We start from the raw sequence: 24,267 nt of genomic DNA, 5'->3' as shown, positions 1-24,267 counted from the left end.
AAACCCCACTCATCCCGAAGGTAAAAGCCATCCTCATCTTAAATTTGTAACTTCACATTCTGACCCCTATAATTCTTTATTTTTAATATAAAAAGTACTGACTAATCAAATTCTCCCAAAGCCAAAGTCTTCTCAGCATGAATTCTACACACTCCGCACCACCACTACCACTGCACTCAGCCTCCTAATGCTCCAGCTCCTACTGAATCACCGGCCACCATCCCATGTCCATCTATGAAAATCCTCAGTGAAACACTTTACCAATATGTGAGTTGGCCTCCTCCCCAAACCCCACATATAGTCACTGGTGGATCATTTCTTCCAAAAGGAGTCTGCTAACTGGAAGAGACACGTTTTTGCAAACAGCTCATGTCCTCTACCTACCAAAGGGCTAAAGAATAGTGTGTCCTTGTTTTCATAAAGCAGACGGATGCTTTTCCTGGGAGTGCGATGGGTATGCTGGGAATAGAAAATTAGTTTTTATTGTTTAACCTTCATGGTTTAAATGAGGAAGCTTCTGCTACAGCTAAAGGTCCCCTTGGGTTTTCATAAAGTAGTCTTATGACAGCAATATTAGTCTCCATAAAGAGTCCAATTTTCAAATGTCTTACACTATACTACTTGTTTAAAAAGTGTCATCTAAAAGTTTGGCAGAGTAACTGCAGTGTGGCATCTTGGACTAATTGTGCTATTTACCATGTCTCTGTTTTCCTCTGCCATTTGAAAAATAATGCCACCCTACCTTGGCAGTGCTTTCTATGTTGATAAAGCCTCATCTCTTCTGGGAAAGACTCTGCTCTCACAGACTTCTCTCTAAGAATGAGACGCAAAGGGGGTCAGAGGTACCAGGCCAGCTGCTTTAGATCCATGAGGCCAGGAAGCAAAGCGCCAAGGCTGCCAGTGAAGATGCACCCCCAACCCCAAGGTCCCTCACGTGTTCACGCTCCAAAGAGGAAAAGCGCTCTCCTCTCCAAGAAGCAGGAAAACACTGAGCTTGCGAGTGACCTCCAGCCCCTTAAGAATCCTGTGGATTGATCACATGGCTGGCTAGCTTCTGGCAATATTAAATAACTCGCCACCTGAGCACACCAAGTGCACAGGGCGCACAGGTCACTCGCGTGTTCATTAAACTTGTTCTTTAAACTTTCATTGAGCACAAACTATGTGCTTGCCACTGGGGCTGGAAATATAGAAAGGAAACATCACACAGACCCTGTCCTTGGGAAGCTCACATTCAAGTGAACCAGCCCACCCCAGGTCCGTGTGGTTACTGCTGTTACTAGAAGCCCTGTGTGTGTCCAGGAGGGCCACCTAACCCCACAGGTGGGTGGGCGGGCATCTGTGGGCTCCTTCTCCAGGAAGTAATGCCTGAGTTGGATTTTAAAAGACAATTACAAAACCGACTACACAAAGAAGGGCATGGAATGGCATACAAAGGACTATGCGCAAAGGCTCATCATTCATTCATTCATCCATTCAACAAAGTTTACTGATGGAGGCTAAGAGTCAGGCGTCCTGTGGGTTTCTGAGGACACTGTTCGCAGGACAGACATGCCCTCTGCCCTCTCTGCACTTGCTGATTACAGCAGAGAGGCGGAGAGGTGAAAGGGTACGGCTAGGTCAGAAGAATTCAGCACCATAGTGTGGTGAGACCGTGGAGTACAAGTTGCGATGCAGGGGATGACATGGAGCACTCAAGGTAACGAGCCTGATGAGGCAGGGGCTGGAACGAGGCTTTCCAGAATACAGAAGACTTTTCGTTAAACGTTCGGCAGCTCAGACTTCATCCCGACAACCACAGCGATCTACTGAAGGATGCTTTAAGCAGGAAAAGAAATGACCTGTTCAGATGTGCATTTTAGAAGTCCTTTGGCTATAGAAAGGATGGACCAGCGGCAGTGAGACCAGGACGGGGTGGCCAGGTGCAAGGACCCAGGCAAGAGAGGATGATGAACTCTGTACATGTGACCACCACAGTGAGCAGAGTAGAGACAATACTTGAAGGTTTTATAAATCGGTAGAATGCACAGGAGCTGGGAGAGGTGAAGAGTGGATGAGTAAAAGGATAAGACCATCTTCTGACTTCCAGTTTGGGGTGGTGGAGATAACGGTATTGTCATTCACCATAAAGACTAGATGAAATAAGAAGCAGCCATGGGCACTGAGAAGAAGAGTTCTGAGTGCCTTCAAACTTTCTGATGCATATGAGCCTTCGGGTTTATCATTATAATGATTATTTTTACTGGTACCACAACCGCCACCACTGCCACTACCTAGTGTTCTTGAAGGGCAAAGACCGAGGACAGGTGTAGCAGCTTAGTGATGCGGAAGTTAAGTGAGAATGGAACTCCCTCACACCCTGAACTTGTAAAGGTTTGAGCAAGCATTTGTTGTCTGGTTATCTCAGAAACAGACAGCTCTTGACAATTTCCGGGACCCACCTCTTCTATACCACAGGCTTCACCCTCCTTCTCAAATACAGTCACTTCATTCACCATGGCTTCCCTGTCCACCAGTGGCTCTCACCTCTTCCTAGGATGCTGTGAAGAAATCACCGAGTGTACCCCTGAACTACCAAACCAGAGTCCCCACTGATAGATCTGGAGGCCTTTTCTCTTCTCTTTTTAAAACAAGGGCCCCAACTGAATCTTAAGATCCAGCAGGTTTGGAAACACTGCTCTAAGGCACATCCCGCTCTTCAATTACACAGGCTGTACCTCTCCTGCCGCTGCTGGTAGAACAATCCAATCTATCCCTTGTCGTCATGCTCTCCAACCAAGGACCCTCAGTTTCATCCACTTCTGGAATGTTAGCCCAAGATCCCAGGCCACATAATGAAGGCTTCTCTTTCAGGCACGTCCTTCCCGCTCTCTGTTTCTTTGAAGATGCCATGCAGAATATCTTTTCTTCCATCCTGGGATACTTGTAGACAAAAAAAAGTCCACCTCTGACATCACTCACCCGTTATTTTCCTCTTGCAAACCCTCCTGCTTCCTACCTTCTTCCCTGGGTCTCCCCTGAAGTTGAGTACAAAGCCAATAACTTATTGTTGAGCTAAAGGCAATAGATGGCCTTGGTTTTGTAGGAAAACTCTGTGGTCTTACTTCAGCTTTCCCATAAAGACAGTTTTTATAAACGCTAAATGTGATTGGGGTTGAATTGCAGTTTCCAAAACTATTATGGCAAACAGAGATGAAATCCTATTGGAAAACCACTACATGACTATGACTAACATCTTGACTTGGGAACATGAGTGCTCCAAAACCCAAGTACCCTTGTGGGTTTATGAGAAACTTTCTTCAGACACATACTCTTGTATACAAAGGCAAAGAGGCAATGAATGGGGTTTAATCCCTCCCCTCTTTTTTTAACTAATAGGCAAATGAGAAATAGTGGCATATACCAACTTCAATGATTACAATTACACAAGCAGTTACAATCGACCTAAATTTCAATTGATTTCTTATTTACTTTAGCTTAAAATAAGAATGGGCTCCTTTAATAATGAAGATTGCAATTCAAGGGGATCTGTTTCCCATATGTAGAAAACATAATCACTTAACTGATGAACTTGCTAGTTTTTAATTAATGCTCTTTTTAATCTACAAAACCTAGCAAAAGCTGTGCAGGTGACAATCCAGGTTTACTCAATAATCACAGATGCAATCTCTAAACAGACCTTTAAAACTTCCTCAAAAAGATGAATGCTGTTGAATCCACTTTCAAATTTCTCTCTCTCTCACAATCTAAATAATACCAAAGTATTTTTACCTTTTGGAAATACAGTCTTGACCATTAAAATTTTTAGTAGACTTATGTATTCTCAGAGTTAACTCTTGCTCATATAATGAGTCCACCTTCCTACCTAAATGGGGTTTAGTGAACATCAGAGACTGCTCATTGTCCCCTCATCTCCTTCCACTCCTTTTTGCCTATTAGTTATAGGCAACTCCCTTCCTCAAGCTTTGTGGACAAATGGCTGTTCAGTTAGAGACTACCTTGTCCAGCCCCCCTTGCAGCAAGATGTGGTTTATGAGTAACTTCCAGCCGATACGACGCTATTAGAAGTGATGTCTCTACTCCCAGGTACTGTCTTCAGTTTTCTTTTACCCTTCCCCTATCTAGAAATAACAGCAAATGGAGAAGCCAACTTGGAAACAGAGATGGAAGGTTCATGTTGAGGACAGAGGCGCATCCCTACTGGTCCTGGATGACTCATGTCTGGATTGTTATATGAGAGAGAAAAAGCTTCTTAGTTAGTTCACAGACTGGATGGGTCTCTTTGTTACCCAGTTCAGACTATAGCAAATAACAGCGAGTATTTCACTGAGGATCAAAGTGCTACAAATCTTTGAGTACGTTAATCTTAATATTGGAGGATACTGTGAATTCTGAATTCTACATTATGAATTCTGAAGATGAGGCCAAATATGTACCTGATCCCCAGGGAATAAAAAAATAATTTCAGGTAAAAATGAATTGTTCAATAATTATGGCTCCCTGGTCTTACTTTCTGTTCTCCAGTTAAGTCTTTAGAGACTCAAAGACTTATACTCCAGGAAATGGTTGGTCGAGGATATGACAACAAGATAACTTATCAGCAGTCATTACAATACCATTGGCTTTTCATATTCTGGAGGGAAGTTAGAGAGTTTTATAAAATTCAACTCATATATGGAGCCAGAATCATGTTTTTAGTTCACATTATAAGCCCCCCTCTACATAGCAGGCTATGCAGGGCAAAGAAGCCTGATGAAAATGTGACTGATGTGAGAGGGCCAGCTGGAGGTAACTTCTAGCAAAAATAAACCTGTGTTATTGTTCTACTGAAGCACTATTGCCTCAGGCTATCATATTCTCAATTATCAATTGTAGGACTGGTAAGACAGCATCGTATAAACGAGAACCAGGCTTATAACCTTCTGAATGGCTTTATGAGTTGGTTGATGTAAAATATTAGTTTACAGAGTTCAATAAGTTATTGATCATTTGTTCATGCTTTTCTCCATTCATTCCTGAGAATAAATTAAGAGTGATGTATTCAGATGTGTATGAAATGGCTGTGGCCCTTGTCCTGATGGAGCTTGCAGCTTCACTCCATGATCTTTAAAAATGGCTGACTGTGCAGCTCCAACAGGGAAAGAAGTTTTCATGCTCTCAAACGTACATATTTATTTATTTAAATATTAAATAAAATCATGCCCATATATTTGTACATTACAAAATATTTACTAAAGCACAGCTTTTAAAAGCTAATATTAAAAAATACATATACAGAAAGTCCCTATGCTTCTTTCCCACATCCCAGGGGACAATCTTGAATGCACTGAACATCCCATTTTGGAGAAGAAAGTGATTTGTGCTATTTGTTTATCGACCTTTCTCCTGCACATTATTCTTTCAAATACCTCTGCAAGTAAGTTTCAGGAAGGTATCTGCAAACAGGTACCCAATGTGAAATTAACAAGCCAGCACACTAAAGTCAAGTGCAGTCACAGCTGGCTTTCCACCCAGTCTGGCCAGGGGTCTATGGGCTGAGTGTCCTCTCTGCCATGCTGGGAGTCCTCGTTTGGATCTGAGCTCATTCCTTCCTCACCCCCAGGCTGGCAGAAGCAGGGAGGCTGCCAAAACTGGAAACAAGAATCACTTTATAAATCAGACACCATATTTGCACTAGTGTTTTCTTTATTGTCATAGACTGTTATGATAGACTTTATAAATTGTGGTTGGTAGGGTTGGATCACTAAGAGGCTTTCAGAGTTCTGTGCTAAAGGGGTTGGGGGAAGCCAAGAAAACCCAGCCACAAACAAAAATGGGGAAAAAAACAGCATTACAAGTCTGACCAAAGACATTCTGGGTAAACACCACTTTCGCACACATATAATGTGATATTGTGCTTATGTCTGGTATCTGTTACCGCTGGAGGGGTTGATCTCTCAATAATGATTGCAGCCACACATGTAATTTTGTTTTAAGGGTTCACTCAATATCTGTATTAGAAATAAAACTAAGGTACAAACTGACTTAAGAATGCCTAATGCATCCATCCTATTTTTAGCATTGGCAAGAGAAATGAGAAATCTGATTATTTTGGCAAGATGTGTAGAATGTCACATTAACCGATAATCCTCATTGAAGGACAACACATTTGACAAATCATTATTTGAATAGAGTAAGGGAAGGGTAAATCCTTGGATATAGGGAAAGACATGGCAAGGTGCCAAGCACATTAAATGCACTTAATGAACATTGGTTGATTCTAATGATAAGGTATAAATAAGACTCGTCTCTTTCCTAAACATCTTGTCTTGGGGGAAGAAATGGCATCTTCTACCTTCAAACACACATTGGTATAACAGCTTTAATTTATAATTCTTTAAAAAGGATTACCTGTGTCTGATATTATTACCTATGCAAAAAGGCTAAGATCCTATAACAAAACAAAAGCAAATGTGAAATTGATGAAATAAAGTTCTACTCATCCTATGAGTCATAGTAACCTATCAGTATAATTAAGACTATGTGCCCTTAATAAGTGCAGCTGATTATTCTCGCCTGACCACCAATTTTCTCCTTATGGTTTGCCAAGTAGTGAATCTCTCATTATGAGTGTTACTCATTTGGAATGAGGCATCATGTCTCCAAAAGGATCCTAAACTAGTGAAAATTCAGCCATTATTGCTCAGTAACACCTTTATACACAAATTACTTTTCATACTGCCTGAGTCACTTAGAAATCTCAAAGGAAGTGGGACGATGTTCTGATGAGGGAGGAGGTGGTAGAAAAGTTCACTGAAGCCACACTAAGTGTTAACGGACACTATTGCCAGTGAACAACAATTGGCTACCAAGTACTCTCTCAATCTGGGATTTATTTTTACTTAGGACAAGAGAAATTACTATAACTTTTAAAAAAGGATAAACAATATGTTTTTTAAGAATTCAGAAGATGTTCACTTATTTAAAGTAATGTTGTATTATATTAAATTATACACACACACACATTCACACACAGAGAGACACACAGTAAGCCATTTGTTCTCGTCCATGGATTTGTCTGCTATCCTTGGCCCAAGTTATACGGCAAAAATTACGATGACTGTGCATAGTTATGTCTTTACATTATCCAATCGTATTTTAAATGCCTCTGTAGGGGTTTCTAGTTTTATTCCTGTAAACCTTGTACATTTCTTGTTACGTTTATTTTTAGAGCATTTAAAAAATTATGAATGAAATCTTTCCTTTATGTTTTCTAGTTATTTGAAATAAGGACAGCTAGTGATTATTACTTATTAATTTTTACAAACTGATTTATTTTATTCTGCTTGTAGCAATTCAGCTTCTTTTGAATTTTCCTAAGTATATAATCATATCACATGCAAATTCTGCCCTCTTTTCTCTCTACATATTTTCTTATTTCATTCTCTTGTGTAATTACATTAGCTGGCACCTTCAGAACGACATTAAATAATGTAAGGACAGTGGGCATCTTCGTCGTGTTCCTGACTTTTTAAGAAACATGCTCTTATGTTTAATCACTAGGTAACTTTTAGTTTGAGACATTCGTAGTAACATCAGGAATCCATCCAGTTCTGTTTTCTAATGGATTTTAAACATCAGAAATAGTGCAAAATTTTGTCAATCACTTTTCAGGATCTATAAGATGATAATATATTTTTTTCCTTTAACCCGTTGGGATTGAACCATTCTTGCAGTCTCATAAATAATGTTAATCATCTTTTTCCTTCCTTCCTTCCTTCTTTCCTTCCTTCCTTTCTTTCTTTCTTTTCTTTTTTTTTTTTTTTCGGGGTCTTGCTATGTCACCCAGGCTGCCAGGCTGGAGTGCACTGGTGCAACCGCAGCTCACTGCAGCATCCAGGTCCCAGGCCCAAGCTGTCCTCCCACTTCAGTCTCCTGAGTAGTTGGAACCACAGGCACAGGTTGCCATGCCCAGCTAATGTTTTTTTTACTTTTTGTAGAGATGGAGATCTCACTATGTTGACCAGCATGTTCTCAAACTCGTGGACTCACGTGATCCTCCCATCTGGGCCTCCCAAAGTGCTGGGATTACAAGTGTGAGCCACCACGCCTGCCCTCGTTCATAATATTATTTATTTTCAGAATTAACTTGGCTGATTTTCCATATTTATTCCTCCATAAGAAACTCAAAGGGTAACTTTCAAGAACCAGCACACCACTGAAATAAAAAGTTTATCTTGTCATTTTGAGGAGTTACAACATGGGTCAATCTAAACAGAACATTAGGACACAATCTTTTGCCTAATCAGAATTACCTTAATATGAAATGCCATTTTGAACTAGCAGATTGCCCCTAGTGCATGTCAATAGGTTGTTTATAGACAGATTACTCAGTATTTAAGAGATAAGCTTCACAAATGGGATAAAAAGCAAACGAATGAAAACAAAATGTAAAACAGAACAATAAAAATGAATAGATTAACAGAACTGCTGTTGCTATAGCTCAAAAATTATACTGTAAGATTAAGGATCACTGAGTTTAAACATATACATCTACTCTGCATAAAGTCAAGCACCTACACACTAATTATAAGGAAAAAGTAATTTTCATAAGCAATGTGTTTTCTTATAGACACATTAAACTAAGAGGTACTTCATGCATTCTACAATGCACAACTTTTAACATTTTGATATCTCTGGAATTAAGATGCAACTAGAACCTATGATGATCATGTTTAAGTTTTTTAATCAATAGTTTCTTCTTTCTTAGTGATGCATGAAATAACAAAGTAGGCTGAAAATTGGTATCTTAGATTCAATAAAATACAGTAAATCTCAACTTTCAGGGTATTACAGACGTTTACCTTTGTTAGCTGGCTTTATAAAATAGCTATATCTTCCTACCTCTACTTCTGATGGTATTACAGACGTTCACCTTTGTTAGCTGGCTGTATACAACAGCTACATCTTCCTACCTCTACCTCTGACACATGTCCTCTTTTTAAATAATTCTATTACTACGTGTGGATTTCTAAAAAAATAAACTAAATTAAAATTAAATTTAGAGGTAAGGGCTTTGAGAACTTCAAGAGTTACTCTGGAATGACCAGAGACCCAGGGAGTTGCTAGATAGAGGCTGGGATGTGTAAATGGATGCATGCATGCATGCAGGTATGTAACGCACACACAGGTTTTCCACTGGGGTCACTGTTTGTGTTCTATCTGGGTTTTGGTGGAGTCAGTGAGTAAAATAATTCTCCGGCTGCAGAATTCTCAGGTGGTTTTGTCCAGGAAAGTAAAACTGGCAGTTATTACAGTGTCTCCCAACTGGTGCTGTCGGTGTAAGAGAAGTCATTGGTCTGCTCTGTCCCTGACTCTTCTCTTGTCACTCAGCTCTCCCAGAAAATGAGAACACGGACACAGAATCTCCATTTCACATTGCTTCCTGCTCTCCCTACTTCACCGCAGATGACAGCAAAGGACCAAGAGTTACAACTGCTTCTCATCAGAGCCCTGGATCAACAGATGTGCGATAGGGGGTCCTGCCATTATGAAGCCAAACAGAAAGGAAACAGCTACCAGAAAGTTCTGTGAACTGAGCGGATGGTTTCTAGGTCAGGGAATTCAAACTAGCAAACTGACTCACAGACAGGCCACAGCCACCTTAGTCTCTCTTCCAAGCGGGAATTTAAATCCCTCCTCTTTAAAAGAAAAAAGAAAAGAAAGAAAAGAATATTTGCATGAATGTCCCTGGTTGCCATAATCAATCACTACCAACTTCAAAAGAATTCCGCTAATCTCTTTAAAGCATTCCCTGTAGCTCTTTTACAAATTATTAGAATAAAAAGAACAAAGTCAACAGCACTTAGCCAGTTTTAATTTTCAGTATTGGTAGAGTCAGCAAGGGCCCTTGACTTATCAGCCTCAGTGTGGACTTACCTTTTGCACAGCTCCTTGAAAGGCCTGTTTAATTCTCCTACATGAATCAGGTATTAATTTTGTATCTTGACTCTCCAGAGTTGTGTCTTGAAAATCTGCATTTTCATGGAGTCTCAAAATTCTATAAATGCAGTGAGTGCCATCTTCTGATATTCTATTAGGATCCATCTGAGGAGGAGAAACAGTAAGGAGGTTAGCGTGCTTATCACTAATCATCCTGCTATTTAATGAAGTGTGACTTCAGAACAAAAAATTCATACTTGCAAGAGTCTTTATGTCCCCAACAATCAACAGTTAATACAATGACCCTCAAGATGTGAAAACATGACTTCTAATTCATTTGAATGAGTAGCTGACTGTCATCCACAGGACAAGGCACAGTTAGTCCTGCAGTGGGCTTTTAACAATGACAGAAGTGTATGTGCGTGATTCATGGGGGAAATTGTCAAAATTGTCTGACAACATGAAAGTGTTCATAGAGGGGAGGGGCACCAAGGAAATCACATGTGATCACTGTAGGGAGAGGAAGCTTTTTGTCTTTAAATCAACTAGATGCAACATGCTAGCTGGGATTATGAGGCCCACTTTGAAATGCAAAGCATGAAGCCTACCTAAAACAGGCGAAATCAACATCATCTTGAACCACCATGTTTGCCTGGCCTTTTTTCCTTAATCAGCCAAAGAAGGGAGAGAAAAATCCATTTTTTACCTCTAAACAAAACTCGAAGTCAGACGTGTAATCTCTCTTTTTTGTTGACTCTCTCATCAGTGTTTCTCAAGCCGGGATGGTATACCTGTCAGGGGGTGTTCGGGAACGGGTACAGGTGATATCTGGTGTCATCACATTAGGGTGGGGGGGCTGCATGAGCAGATATTAGAGATGTGTGCTGGAGGGATGCTAAGATTCCTGTCATGTAAGGAATTGTTCCACCCAAAATATACTCATTGAGTAATTAGCTGATTGCCTGTTAAGAATAGGTGTCCAGCATTAGAATATCTTTAATGACTACTCTAATGCCTGCTCCTTCCAAGCCTTTGCAGCGGTTTCAATTGCCAAGTAAAGGGTGGCAATAATTAGCTATCACCTGTTTTAATAATGAGAATTTAATTTGTCCTCTTGGTTTGTTAAATATTCAAGGGACTTCATGGCACAAACTAGGCGAAAAAGAAAAGCTACGTAAGTTTACAAAGCTCAGTCAAATTAATGACAAGTCTCTCTTTCTCTCTTTTAAAAAGTAATCGGAATGATGTGTTAGTTTATTAACCAACCGTTAGAAATAAACTAAAAAGAGCCTATCCATATCTGAGATTCTCAAAATGAAATGACAGCCTTTTTTTTTTTTTTTTTTTTTTTTTTTGAGATGGAGTCTCACTCTGTCACCCAGGCTGGAGTGCAGTGGCACCATCTCGGATCACTGCAAGCTCCATCTCCCGAGTTCACACCATTCTCCTGCCTCAGCCTCCCAAGTAGCTGGGACTACAGGCACCCGCCACCACGCCCAGTTAACTTTTTTGTATTTTTAGTAGAGACGGGGTTTCACCCTGTTAGCCAGGATGGTCTCAATCTCATGACCTCGTGATCCTCCTGCCTTGGCCTCCAAGGCAGATTACAGGCGTGAGCCACCACGCCTGGCCAAAATGATAGCCTTTTAACAAATGAACACTCACTAATACAAATTTTATTCTTCCAGTCTTGCACATATAAGGACTATCTATAATCATCACGGAAGAGACACCACCGTGAAGCAAAACTGTGTACAATCTGTATTTATTTTTCCTATATTCTTTAGAATAATTAATACAAGTCATAATATGTGAATTTTTATACAAGGAAAGTTTTCAATCACACACTTGGCAAAAAAAGGCTTACTTATGCCAGTGTGTATCCCACAAGACCAGAAAAGCCTAGGCAACTGATATGAAGGGTCACTGGGTTTAGACCTCAGGAAAGGAGAATCATGCAAAGGCCTGAATTGACACACCACCAGAAAACTGCTGAGCCAAAGGAATAATGTGGCCTTAGTGGGGAAATGCCTGGGGACCCTAAACTTGGTTAATCTGGAGTCCTGCCAACAAGCTAAGAGCTGTCTAACAGAAGCAGCAGTCCCCTTTATTCTTTTTCTTTCTCTTTTCTTTTTTTTGGAGACAGGGTCTTGCTCTGTCACCCCCACCCAGGCTGGAGTGCAGTGGCATAATCATAGCTCACTTCAGCCTTGAAATCCGTGGGCTCAAGCAATCCTCCTTCCTCAGGCTTCCAAGTAGCTGCGACTACAGGTGCAGGCCACCATGCTTGGCTAATTGGCTAATTTCTTTCTTTCTTTTTTTTTTCTTGGTAGAGATGGGGTCTTGCTATGTTGCCCAGGCTTGTCTTGAACTCCTAGGCTTAAGCAATCCTCCCTCCTTGGCCTCCCAAAGTGCTGGGATTACAGGCATGAGCCACTGCACCTGGCCCCTATATTCTTGATACTCAGGGTAGTCCATTCAGTAGCATCGTGGGCTCACTGAGGGCTTGCTAGAAATGTAGAATTTCAGGCTTCACCCTGGCATACTGCCTGGGAATATGCATTTTAACTAGATCCCAGGTGATTCTTACACACATTACAGTTTAAGAAGTCATGCTTTAAAATATAGATTTTCTACTATTAAAACAATTCCAAAGTTCCCTGGATACCAATTTTAAAATTGTTTCACAAGTGACATCAATTAGTACAAAGATACTCCAACAGTTAATCATGGTTACTGATTTGATGCAAATAAGTACAACGCAAAGATTTTGTCCCCTTTCTATTAAAAAAAAAAGCCCACATCCAGATCTCATCTCACTCCTACCCCAACCCTCACTGGCCAATTTCATCAACATCCCTAAGGGTAGGGTCCAATCATTGAACCTCTTCCCAAATACTTCAAATGTGCAATTGAGAACCACTGTTTTGGAAGGCAGCATTAGAGCTAAAATATGTATAAAACCCCATCCATTGTTTTTTCCCAAAAGAAACCAAGAATGCATGGCATAATTGCTTTTAATATACTCATTTATTTTGTTTACTCAAGGATCACACATTAGAAATTTATTTTTAACCCACAACCACATGTCTTTCTCATTCCAGTGCCCTTGCAGCTCTCCTTTCCTGAAAATGGATACTAGGAGAAGAGGGAGGAGGAGAGGTTTAGGGTGCAAGGCCAGCCACACACACAGGTAAATGAGGGTCTCTAAGCTGAAGGAACTGCAGAGCAGGGAGGGAGCCAGACAGATGCTGGACCCTCAGCAAATGCCCACAAACTGACTGAACGAATGTATCACCTACCCAACAACTTATCTATTGGCACACATTAGTCTGGTTGGAGGACTGCATGATTGAAAAAGTATACTCTTTTAACTACTAATCTGATAATCTGCATATTACAATCAGAAACAGACATATCTGTAGTGTTGCAAATTATTAGAAAAGACTTTGCAGTAAATTAGACATACAAGGCACTGGGCTAGATGCTACGAATAAGGTGGTAGGCCGGGCGCGGTGGCTCAAGCCTGTAATCCCAGCACTTTGGGAGGCCGAGACGGGCGGATCATGAGGTCAGGAGATCGAGACCATCCTGGCAAACACAGTGAAACCCTGTCTCTACTAAAAAAATACAAAAAACTAGCCGGGCGAGGTGGCGGGCACCTGTAGTCCCAGCTACTTGGGAGGCTGAGGCAGGAGAATGGCGTAAACCCGGGAGGCAGAGCTTGCAGTGAGCTGAGATCCAGCCACAGCACTCCAGCCTGGGCGACAGAGCAAGACTCCATCTCAACAACAACAACAACAACAACAACAAAAAGGTGGTGTGCAAAGCAAGCAGTCCCTGTCTTTATGGAACTTACACATCATTGAGGAACACAGAAGTTCAACCAAAAGTCACAGTAAACTGAGTAGCAAATGAATTCATTGTACTTAGACATGTCTAAAAACATGAAGTGAATCTTGAATATCTTACTTAAAATGGACTGTTAAAATGCATTTGTCAGATAACGTGGTGCCTATGAAATAAACTGCCTCATTTTCTTTTAACTTCCTTGAAACTTAATCATTTGTAGGGTTAAATGAGGCAGGATGCTTGACGTTTGTGCTACTTCGTTATCTGTGTTTTCAAACAGGCAGTGCACACCTCTACATCAGATTTTCAGTAGTGACTGCTGTCCTAGCTAACAAACAACTAGGGAGGTTGGTTTGTGCATATTGGGGGATCGAGGGAAGAAGTTAAAAGAGCACAAGATCTTGAGTTTTCTGAAAAGCTTATCTTTATAGCTAAACCCTAAGCTTTGAATATGGTTATACGGATGTTAAAGACACACACACACACACACACACACACACACACACACACACACAGCACAACTTTTTGAAAGGGTTTTTTTTTTTCTTTGTAAACCGAAGTATGAATACTATGTGGTAAATATATAGCAGAAGCCACACACTATTTTCTCTTTGGCAGGGTGGTGGGGGAAAAGCCAAGCTACACTGGATCAAGTAGATATATATTTTTTAACATCGAGGCACACGCAATCTGCAAACATTTAGGAGGCTGATTCAATTTTATCTATTCACACATTTAAGAAAACAAAACTTTTTAAATAGCCACTGTAATTTTTACACTATTCTGGGCATTCTTCTAAATGCATTTAAAAACTCAAACTGCTTTTCCTTGAGGATTTGTATACCTTCTTTTCTCCACCTTTAAACAAAAACAATAAAACTAATTCCTCATTTTTAACTGTAAACTACAAACATGTTACTAGATACTTTGTTCTCATTCAAATGCATTTAGAAACCCCAAATAGTTGATTCACAACTTTAGTGGGAATCATAAAACTACTATGATTTATTTGGTACCAAGTTCCAATCCAAAAGAGCCGACATAAGTAAAAATGTTAAATCAGCGGCAGGTCATATGGAGACTATTCTCTTAGCTAGGACTTTGAAAGAAGGTATCTAACACATATAAAACGGGAAAGAATTACAGAGTGAACCCCAATGCACCCATCAGCGCTTCAGCTATTACCAATGTATGGCAAATCTTTTTTCATCTGTAAGCAACCAGAAATTATTTTGAAACAAATTTCAGACACCATAGCAGTTTTATCTGTAACTATTTCAGAATGTATCTCAAAATGATTAGGACTCCTTTGGGTAACAATTGTAGACACAATAGCCAGTAAAATGCATCCAGATCTAGCGGTATATTCATATGAACACATTGTTCCTAATATTTTTTCTTTACTGAAGGAGATGACCTTTTTAAAATGCAGTACAAAATTGGGTTCAGAGTAATGGCTAAATTATTTTGCACAAGTCAAAGGAACCGAATCTTCATGGTATTTAAGAAAACCGTACCCAGAAGTCTGATGATATTAACTTCTCCAAAGGAATATTTTCTGGCTAGACTTACTAACTCACATGTTTACTTTGAAAAAGAGTTCTGAGTGTTTCACTATTTATCCATACAGCATCAAGACTGCTAAATGATGATGGGAGATCACTGAAAGCCCCGACTTCTCAGCCCGCGGGGACCACCGAGAATTCCTAGGGAAAAGCTGAACAACTCCAACAAGAGCCCAGCAGGTCACTCTTTCCTACATAGCCATGCCACCGATTTCCACAGCTCCTGCCAAGTCAAGCTGTTCATGGTTCCTAGAACTCCTTCATTTCCGACTGCTCTTTCAACATTGGACACTCTTCACTGTTATGGCAATGAAAATGCCGTATCCCTAAGGTGTTAGAAAAGATAGACAGTGGAGAACTACTGCCTCTTTGATCCCTTTTCTGAATGTTGCTATTTTGTTTGACTAAGAATTTTAATGGTTTTATTAGGCCCCTCGGCTCCATGCCCATAGTAAGTGGACACTGTGTGTTGAATAAATGATTCTTAACTCATTCCATGGCATGTGATGGTGCCATGCACAATGCTGGCACTCCATGCACAAGCACTAAGTGGGATGATTATTAACAAAATGCTGGATGGGAAAATGGGTAAACCATTCTTATTGCAACACACTCCAATGAAAGAAAGACGTTTAGTCACTTTCACATAGATTTGTGTTATCTGTGTTGCAAGTAAATCACTCAAAAGTTGTCTTTTTAGAAAAAAACTCTCAATGGGTAGATTATATTTAATGCAGATTTTCTTAAGTGTGGCTCATTGCATTTCTACTTTTAGTAGGTAATCACACTAGTTCTAGAAAATGCAAACCAGCGGATAATGAATTCTTAACAAAAAGCCTATGATTAAAAGTAATGGAGTTCGAGACATTGGCACATGTCAAAAAACCATACAATCCAAGCAATGCCATGTTTTGATGCATCCCGTTTGGTTTAGTAATCACCTTTGAATCTGAAAACGAATGTAGTCCAAACCCAACTTTCTTTTCCCATAAAAAAAAATGCACAGTCAGCCCCCCACTTCCTCTGAGAAAGAGTTCACAGCACCAGACAAGAATATTTGAATGAATCCAACCAACTGCACTGCAATTTCCAAGAAAACACAAGAGCATAAACCACCAGAAAGCATAATATTACAAATTTACCCCTTCCTTCCTACTATCTCCCTGCAGTTCCTAGCCGTCGTGCAAAAAACCTCTTCATCTTTTCGAAGGTTGGTTATTTGCTAGACTGTAGTAACACCGTGCCATCACACACACCTCGCTTCCTTCCTCCGCCCACCTCCCTGACAGGCACGTGGGGCTGTCCTTCTTCCTTCACCCCCACAGGACAGCGCCACAGCCGCAGAGCCCCCATGCCGAGCCCGCGCCTCTCTGGTCGCGCCGTGTCATTCTGCCCACCCACTGGGCGACCTGGGCACGAGCACCGCGACCTCCCGCTCTGCGCAGCCCTCCAGCCCTGGGGCCCCAGCACACCTGCAGAGCAGCCAGGCGCAGGCACCGAAATCCGCCGGGTGGTGGGTGGGAAGAGAAAGGTAGATGCCCAAGTGAAGGCGCTCAATTTTTTTCCTACATGAACAGAAGTTGATTCTTAACTTCAAGTGAGAAATGACAGGGAGAAAAAGCATGCAATCACTACCAGAAGAGGTGAGAGGCCAGTGCTGTTTCCCAGCCTGGGGACGGGGTGAGATTCAAACCCATCGTCTGGCCAGGGGAGCCTGCTCTCGGCGCACCGCGGAGCTGGGGTGCGTGCGCGGAGAGAGAGCAGAGTGCGCCCAGAGACAGCAAAGTGCGCCCGACAGCCCCGCGCCAAGTTGTCCCCAAACTCGACACTCCCTCTCTCAGAGTCACTTTCCCCCTCCTGAATATGCAAGCTCTGGGGAGCCCAGCCCCGCGGCCGGACTCAGTTTTCAAGTGCAGGGGAACGAGAAGGGCGCTCCCGGCCGCGCGCCCATGGGAATGTGGCCACTCACCTGCGCTCTGAAGTAGAGGAACAGGGCGACGCTGCAGACGACCTGGCCCAGCCCCAGCCCAAGGAGGGCCACGAACATGGAGCGGGAGGCGGCGGGGGGCTGATGCGGCGCAGGCGGCGGCGGGGCGTGCAGGGGGCCCTCGTGCGGGGCTCCGGGGCCGCCGCCCATCTCCTCCGAGCCACGCAGGTACTTGGTGTAGTCTCTGCTGGCGCGGCGCATGGCGCTCGGCCCTCTGGCTCCGGCGTTCTCCTCCCTCTCCTGCTCCCTCCCCTTCTTGTCTGCGGCCAACTCCGGAGGCTGCGGCGGAGCCTCGACGTGGGGCGCCGACTTGGAGCCCGGCTTTGGCTCCTGGGGCGCGCGGGCAGGCGGGCAGGGCGCCCGGCAGCCCCAACTCTTATAAACCGCTTGGAGAGCGCTGGCCTCGGGAGCCAATCAGCCCCAGGCGAGGCTGCCTCTTCCACTCCCACCTCTGGCTCCCCTTCCTTCCTTTCGCCCTCCCTCTCTCTCAATCACTGTCACTGAAGGGCCTCCTTCGTGGGGGCCCTTCGAGGAGGAGGCTGGGGGCGACTCCAGTGGTTCCAGACTCCGCCTGCCATTCTCAGCTGTCTTTCTGGAGGTCCAAGAGATGGCCTAAGGAAGACGCAGAGGAGACCTTTGCTAAAGGATAAGGATTGCACCTCAGACATTTCTCCTGCAGTTCACATCCTGGAGTCTCGGTTTCCTCCCTAGGATTTAGAAAGTTGAATTTGATGGTCTCTGAAGACCCTTCCTGTCCAACCTCGCCCCCCAAAGTGCTTCCAAATAAAGTTTCTCAAAGTATTTTCGAAGACTTCGAAAATTCCAGAATCCCCTTCCCATATCCCTATTTCTGCATCTTGAACGTGATACTGAGTGAGGCAGGTCTTGAATGTGGCAGTAGAGAGCCTATAGACACCAACTCTGACTTTATAAAGGTGAAAACGGTGCAGAGAAAAGGGTAAAGGGGTGTGTAGCCAGAAGCAAGCATCCAAGGAGGGCTCACCCAACCGTCAGGAAAGAGATGTAACACGAAGCTGATAATATAGTTAAATGTTAGTTTCATTGCTAAAGAAACCTTGCTAGGGCTTTTTAAAAACCTCTATTCAGAACTGTGGCCCTTAGTGAGAAAACAAAAATATTAACATTGCTCACAAAATTCTGATACTTCAGAAGGAGGTTGCTGACCAATTTACACACCCATGAAACTTAGGATGTTTCCACTTTTTTATTAATACTGTCATCCCACAGTATCCATGGGTTCCACATCTGTGGGTTCAGTGAGCCATGGATCAAAAATATTTGGAAAAAAAAAAAAAAGGATGGCTGTGTCTGGACTAAACGTGTAGACTTTTTTTCTTGTGATCATTTCCTAAATGATTCACAACTAGTTACATAGCATTTACATTGTATTAAGTATTATAAACAATCTAGAGATAATTTCAAGTATATGGGAGGATGTCTGTAGGTTAAAAGCAAATACTATGCCATGATATGTTAAGAAACTTGAACATCCATGGATTTTGGTATTTGCGGGTAGGGATTTGGTGGTGTCCTGGAACCAGTCTTCCATGGATATCAAGGGACTACTATGCCTTTTTATTTTGCATCCTCTTTCTGCCTAATTCGCTAATGAGTACTTCTCTAGGCAAGATTTGTGACAAATGACAGGTCTCCGAGTTATTAAAGCATGTGTTCTAAATTGAACACTTAGACCTCAGTAAATGTTAAGGAACAGTGACCAGGTTGGATTTTTTTTAAAGGCACCCATACAAAGAAAATGATCTATTCAAATTCAAAAATGCCTTTAGCATTTATATGTGTATCTAGCTTGGTGGAGAAGGGACAAAAAATTTTCGAACTCAAACATACAAACACTTGATGTTAATCTTCTACTACTTGTAGTCTTTGGCCTCTTCCTATTTTTTGTTTGTTAACTTTGGGAAGTAGGTTTATTGTCTTCTTCTTCTCCTCCTCCTCCTCCTCTTTTTCCTCATTCTCTCCTCCCTCCTTGACTCAGGAAATAATTCCATATTTCTTCTTTCTTATAAATATTTATTGGGATCAAAGATTTTAAAAATGTGTTATAACAGCTAAACCCACAATGACTTTACTATAGTGTCTTCCATTCTTTTTAATGGGTTTTTATACAATGTTTTATACATCTTTTTAATTCCTTGACATCTTGATCCTCAGGTTACAAGAAAGTCCCTCAAATCATGTTCAGGTGTGCTTGACCCAGGAGCTTCATATATGGGACCATATGTTACATTCCTACAGAGTTCTTCATATGACATTTCTACTAGCACTCCAAAACTGTCATCCTACTATATTCTGGCTTCCATAGACTGTATTAGATACTCCACTGTCAGTCTACCTGCTGCTCTTTCACAGGTAATGTATTTTTCTTGCCTGTGTATTTACTTATTCCTTTGTCAACATTCACTCTCCAATTAATAGGTAAACTCCATATGTTCAAGGACTCCTGCTGTATTATTCACCTCTATAACATTCACCATTTCCTAAAATGTTGTTGCCTGCTACAGTAGGTGCATAGTAAATACTCGCTGAATAAAATATGAGCAAAAGAATCTTCAAAGCCTCTGCCAGTCTCCCAGTCTAAGCCACACTACATCTTATCTGAATGAATCACACTTGCCTTCTGAAGAATTTTGTGCATACTGATCAGGATTTTCTTCTTTAAAAAAAAAGTATATGTCATTTCCATACCTGCAATTCTTTAATGGCTTCTAAGAGTTGTTGGTATAAAGTCGAAACTCTGGAAATTAGAAACCGTCAATAGGCCAGGCGCAGTGGCTCACTTCTATAATCCCAATGCTTTGGGTGGCCGAGGCATAGGATCACTGGAGCCCAGGAGTTTGAGAATAGCCTGGGGAACACAGGGAGACCCAATCTTTACAAAAAATGAACAAATTAGCCAGGCATTTTGGTGCACATCTGTGGTCCCAGTTACTCAGTAGGCTGAGATAGGTGGATCGCTTGAGCCTAGGAGGTCAAAGCTGCAGTGATCCACGATCATGCCACTGCACTCCAGCCTGGGAGACAGAGCAAGATTCTGTCTCAAAAATTTAAAAAAAAAAAAGATAAAAATAAAACCGTCTAATGTTCCTTCACAAGCTGGCTCAAGACTCCTTTTCTATATCAGCTTCAAATGCTTACCCTTAACTGGAGTACTCCTCTCTCCAACTCCTACACCTGGAGGACTCTCCCACTTGTCTTTCCTTACTCAGCTCAAATGTTGCTTCTCTAGAAGTCTTTCTCAGGTCTCCTAACCCAGGTGGCTCCCTCTGTTTTATGCTCCCATGGCACCCTTAAATTCTCCTGTCATGTCACTCACGCATTTCTTCATTTTATTCTACAGATATGTCAGAGAGAACCCCTATATGCCAGCACTGGGCTGGATCCTAGAAACGTGGTGATCAAGATAGAACATGGGGCTTACACCTTAGTGGGGAAAAAAAAAAGATTCAACAAATCATCACACAAATCACTAACAAAACCGTGATTAGTACTTTGAAGGCAAAGTGCAAGTCCAATGAGAATCTTACAATGATACTAGGGTCTTTAGACTGGAGATTAAAAATGTTAGATTTAACATTTAAATGTATACAATTAGGTCTTTAGACCCTAGTATTATTATAAGACTCTCATTGTACTTGGACTTTGCAAGTACAATGCAAATGTGGGGAGTCAGAGAAAGCTCTTAGGCAAAGATAATGATTTGAACTACTCCCAGAGTAACCACCACCCAGAGAGAAAGTGGCCAGAAGCTATCCTAAGCTGAGAGTGATTGTATTATTAACATGTCTTCCCAATTGCATGTCTGTCTTATTTATCATACATTCATTAATATATTTATTTTAACAATATATTAATCAATTCTTTATCAAAATTATAAAATAGTTAATGTGAACAAAATAGTTAAATAAAATAGTTAAGTGAAAGCCTTGTAAGCTAATAGGTATTAAGAGATGCCAAGACCCCAGAACATAATTGAAGATTCAAAGTTTATGTCAATACTCCACTATAAATAACACAATATTTAGATCAACATTTCTCAAACTCTATTTCCTAGTACCTTAGTGTATTAACATAGAATTCTTTTGGACTCATGTGAAAATGGATTGGTTCATGTTATTGAAAACTAGGGCTAAGTCTAGCTTCAGGAATGGCTGGATACAAGTCTGAATTAAGTGCCTTTCCCTTGAGCCAGGGAATTAAGTTAACCCCATGTGAACCTCATGTCATGGACTGAGAGGAGGCAGAGATATTTGTCAAAGGAAAATTAAAGTGCAGCTATGAGAAGGATGAGGAATTGCCGCACTGCTGGGCAGGTACAAATACTAGCTGTTCATGATCAGTCATTTGCTAGGTCAGCAATTTTCAAACTTTTTACATTCTTCAAAATTATTGAGAACAACAAAGAGCTTTTATTTGTGTGAGTTATATTTATAAATATTCGGTGTAATCAAAATCCAAGCAGAAAATTTTACCATATTAGCATGTTAATATAATGTTAATATAATTTTATAACTGACTCATAATACTTTTATAAAATTATTTTATTTAAAAAAACAGATTTTCAAAAAATAAGTAGGGAGAAACGTGCCACTGTTTTACATTTTTTCACATCTCTGCTATTGGCCTGATAGAGTCACATTCAGTCCTGTACTCACTCTGCTACAATATTGCACATCATGCAGCCTCTAGAAAACTTCACTGTAGGAACGAAAATGAAAAAGGAAGTCATTCGTTATCATTATGACACACTTTTCACTTTGCTGAACTCCAGAGAGGATCCAGCTTCTAGAGGTCACCTAAATTCCTTGGTTCCTTCATCTCCAAACCTCATTACTCCAGTCTCTGATCTCTGATTCTGTCCTCACAACTTCTCTCTGACTCTAATGTCTCCCTCTTTTTTTTTTTTTAATTTTTATTTTTTTGAGACAGAGTCTCGCTCTGTCGCCCAGGCTGGAGTGCAGTGGCAAGATCTTGGCTCACTGCAAGCTCCACCTCTGGGGTTCACACCGTTCTCCTGCCTCAGCCTCCCGAGTAGCTGGGATTACAGGTGCCCGCCACCAGGCCCGCCTAATTTTTTGTATTTTTAGTAGAGACAGGGTTTCACTGTGTTAGCCAGGATGGTCTCCATCTCCTGACCTCACAATCCACCCACCTCAGCCTCACAAAGTGCTGGGATTACAGGCGTGAGCCACCGCGCCTGGTTAATATCTTCCTCTTATATTAAGAACCCTTGTGATTACATTGGGCCCTCCCAGACTATCCAGGATCATCTCTGCATCTCCAGATCCTTAACTTGATTACATATGCAAAGTCCATTTTGTGATGTAAGGTAACATATTCAGAGAGTCTGGGACTTAGGATATGGATTCCTTGGTGGCGGAGGGCATTAATCAACCTACTGCAGTGTGGGAAAGCCATCCCACTTTTGCTGGCCCCTGGGTTCCTTACCATCCCTTGTTAATGTGCTTAACCCTGACCGCGACTCTTCAAATTAAAATCTTTTCAGTTAAATCCTTTGGATTTGCCACCTATTTCCTGCCAGGACCCTGTATAATATACTTGCTAAATCTGAAGCCAGTTACAACTAATTTATAAGTGTGGGTATTACAAAATATATATGCAGCCCCTCATGCTAATAACAATTTTTAAAATGTATATAATCATAAGTAATAAGTATGTGAAAATATCTTACCCTGGAAATGGGGTCAGCCTGAGCAACTTTATGAAACTGGTGGGCTTTGTCTTTGGTACTTACCATCTGTCCTTTGATCACTCTTCTTCCTTTTCTCTCTGTTCCCGCCTCTTCTGATTTCAGGTCTGGGCTCATAGGCTGCCCACTGAAAACCCAGTGAAACCTCTCACATAGGACTGGCCTCCCTAATAATCTAATCCAGCTTACCTATTACCCTTTACAAGCAACTTGGTCTTATTACATTCCCTTCAGCTAACAAATTAACTAATAAGTGATAACAAATTAACATTGACTGTGTCCATGGGCAATTGAATTAAAATTTTATATTGGCAGTCTTCTGGAAATATACTACCTTACCCTTGTTACCTTAAATCACACAATTTATAAATTTAGAAAGGTGAGTTTTATTTCCTAAGAATGGAATTACAACTTGGAGGCAGGAAGGGCAGCCTGTCACTGGAAAAAACCTAAAGCAAGCCCTTCAACAGAGGGAAGAGTAACACAGGAATTTAAGCTGAAGGGGTTGGCAAAGTATACATAGTCAACAGGACATAGGAAGAGCTATGAATATTCATGAAAGGGCGTGAGCATGCATGATAGGCAAACATGCATGTTACCTGCGTCCCAAGTTCCATTGGGATGGAGATTTAACATTTAAATGTATACAATTAGTTGAAGAAGGGACAGGAAGGTGCTCAAATGTGCATCCTTTTAACCAGCCAGAACCAGTCCATGGTTGGTGGTCTCTTATCAGGAGAAAATTACAGAAATCAGTCTCTTGTCCAATCAAAGCTGTCACTGTGGCTTGTGTAACAGGTGGGGGCTCAGTTATTCAGTGTCTGATGCTGGGGAGCTGTAACTGCTTCAACATCATTGATCTCAAAGCCAGTGTTGTTTAGCTGCTGGAGAAAGAGGGAGAAGAAACCCTGTGGGAATTAGAACACAGTTTATTCGTTAAGTGCAAAGCGTGTGACTTAACCCTTGCCTGGCATGGCCATAGGTCTTGTTTACAATTTGGTATCTTATTGCCATAAACAGTCTATTCTGTCACTCTTATGATCTCTGTTTTAACATTAATGCTGTCAACTGTTGTGTCTAAACAGCAAAAGGAAGGGAATATAATGAGGCATCTGACCTACCATCCCATCATGGTTGGGAACTCAGGTGCGTCTTTTTATTATTATTATTTTAAGGTTTCTCTGAGGTCCCCT

At 41.4% G+C, this 24,267-nt stretch overlaps 1 protein-coding gene and 1 long non-coding RNA gene across 5 annotated transcripts in view; both read right to left on the bottom strand.

The window, feature by feature from the left end:
* The window catches only part of TNFSF11 (TNF superfamily member 11), a 36,933-nt gene extending 16,739 nt beyond the window's left edge, over window positions 1–20,194 (bottom strand). Inside the window, exons 1-2 of the mRNA XM_003913817.5 lie at window positions 17,308–20,194; window positions 9,919–10,086 (exon numbers count right to left, since the gene is read on the bottom strand). Of these exons, the coding sequence (XP_003913866.1) occupies window positions 9,919–10,086; window positions 17,308–17,526 (387 nt within the window). The 5' untranslated portion in view covers window positions 17,527–20,194. The remainder of the gene's footprint in view (window positions 1–9,918; window positions 10,087–17,307) is intronic.
* Window positions 20,195–23,440: 3,246 nt separating this feature from the next.
* Window positions 23,441–24,267, bottom strand: part of LOC110741680 — a 165,423-nt gene continuing 164,596 nt past the window's right edge. For all 4 annotated transcript variants that reach the window (XR_004178685.1, XR_004178686.1, XR_004178684.1 and 1 more), the window contains one exon: window positions 23,441–23,982. This is a non-coding gene — a long non-coding RNA (uncharacterized LOC110741680). The remainder of the gene's footprint in view (window positions 23,983–24,267) is intronic.

Source organism: Papio anubis, chromosome 15, assembly GCF_008728515.1.
Source record: "Papio anubis isolate 15944 chromosome 15, Panubis1.0, whole genome shotgun sequence".
Taxonomy (NCBI): domain Eukaryota; kingdom Metazoa; phylum Chordata; class Mammalia; order Primates; family Cercopithecidae; genus Papio; species Papio anubis.
This window is presented reverse-complemented; position numbering and strand designations above follow the sequence as displayed.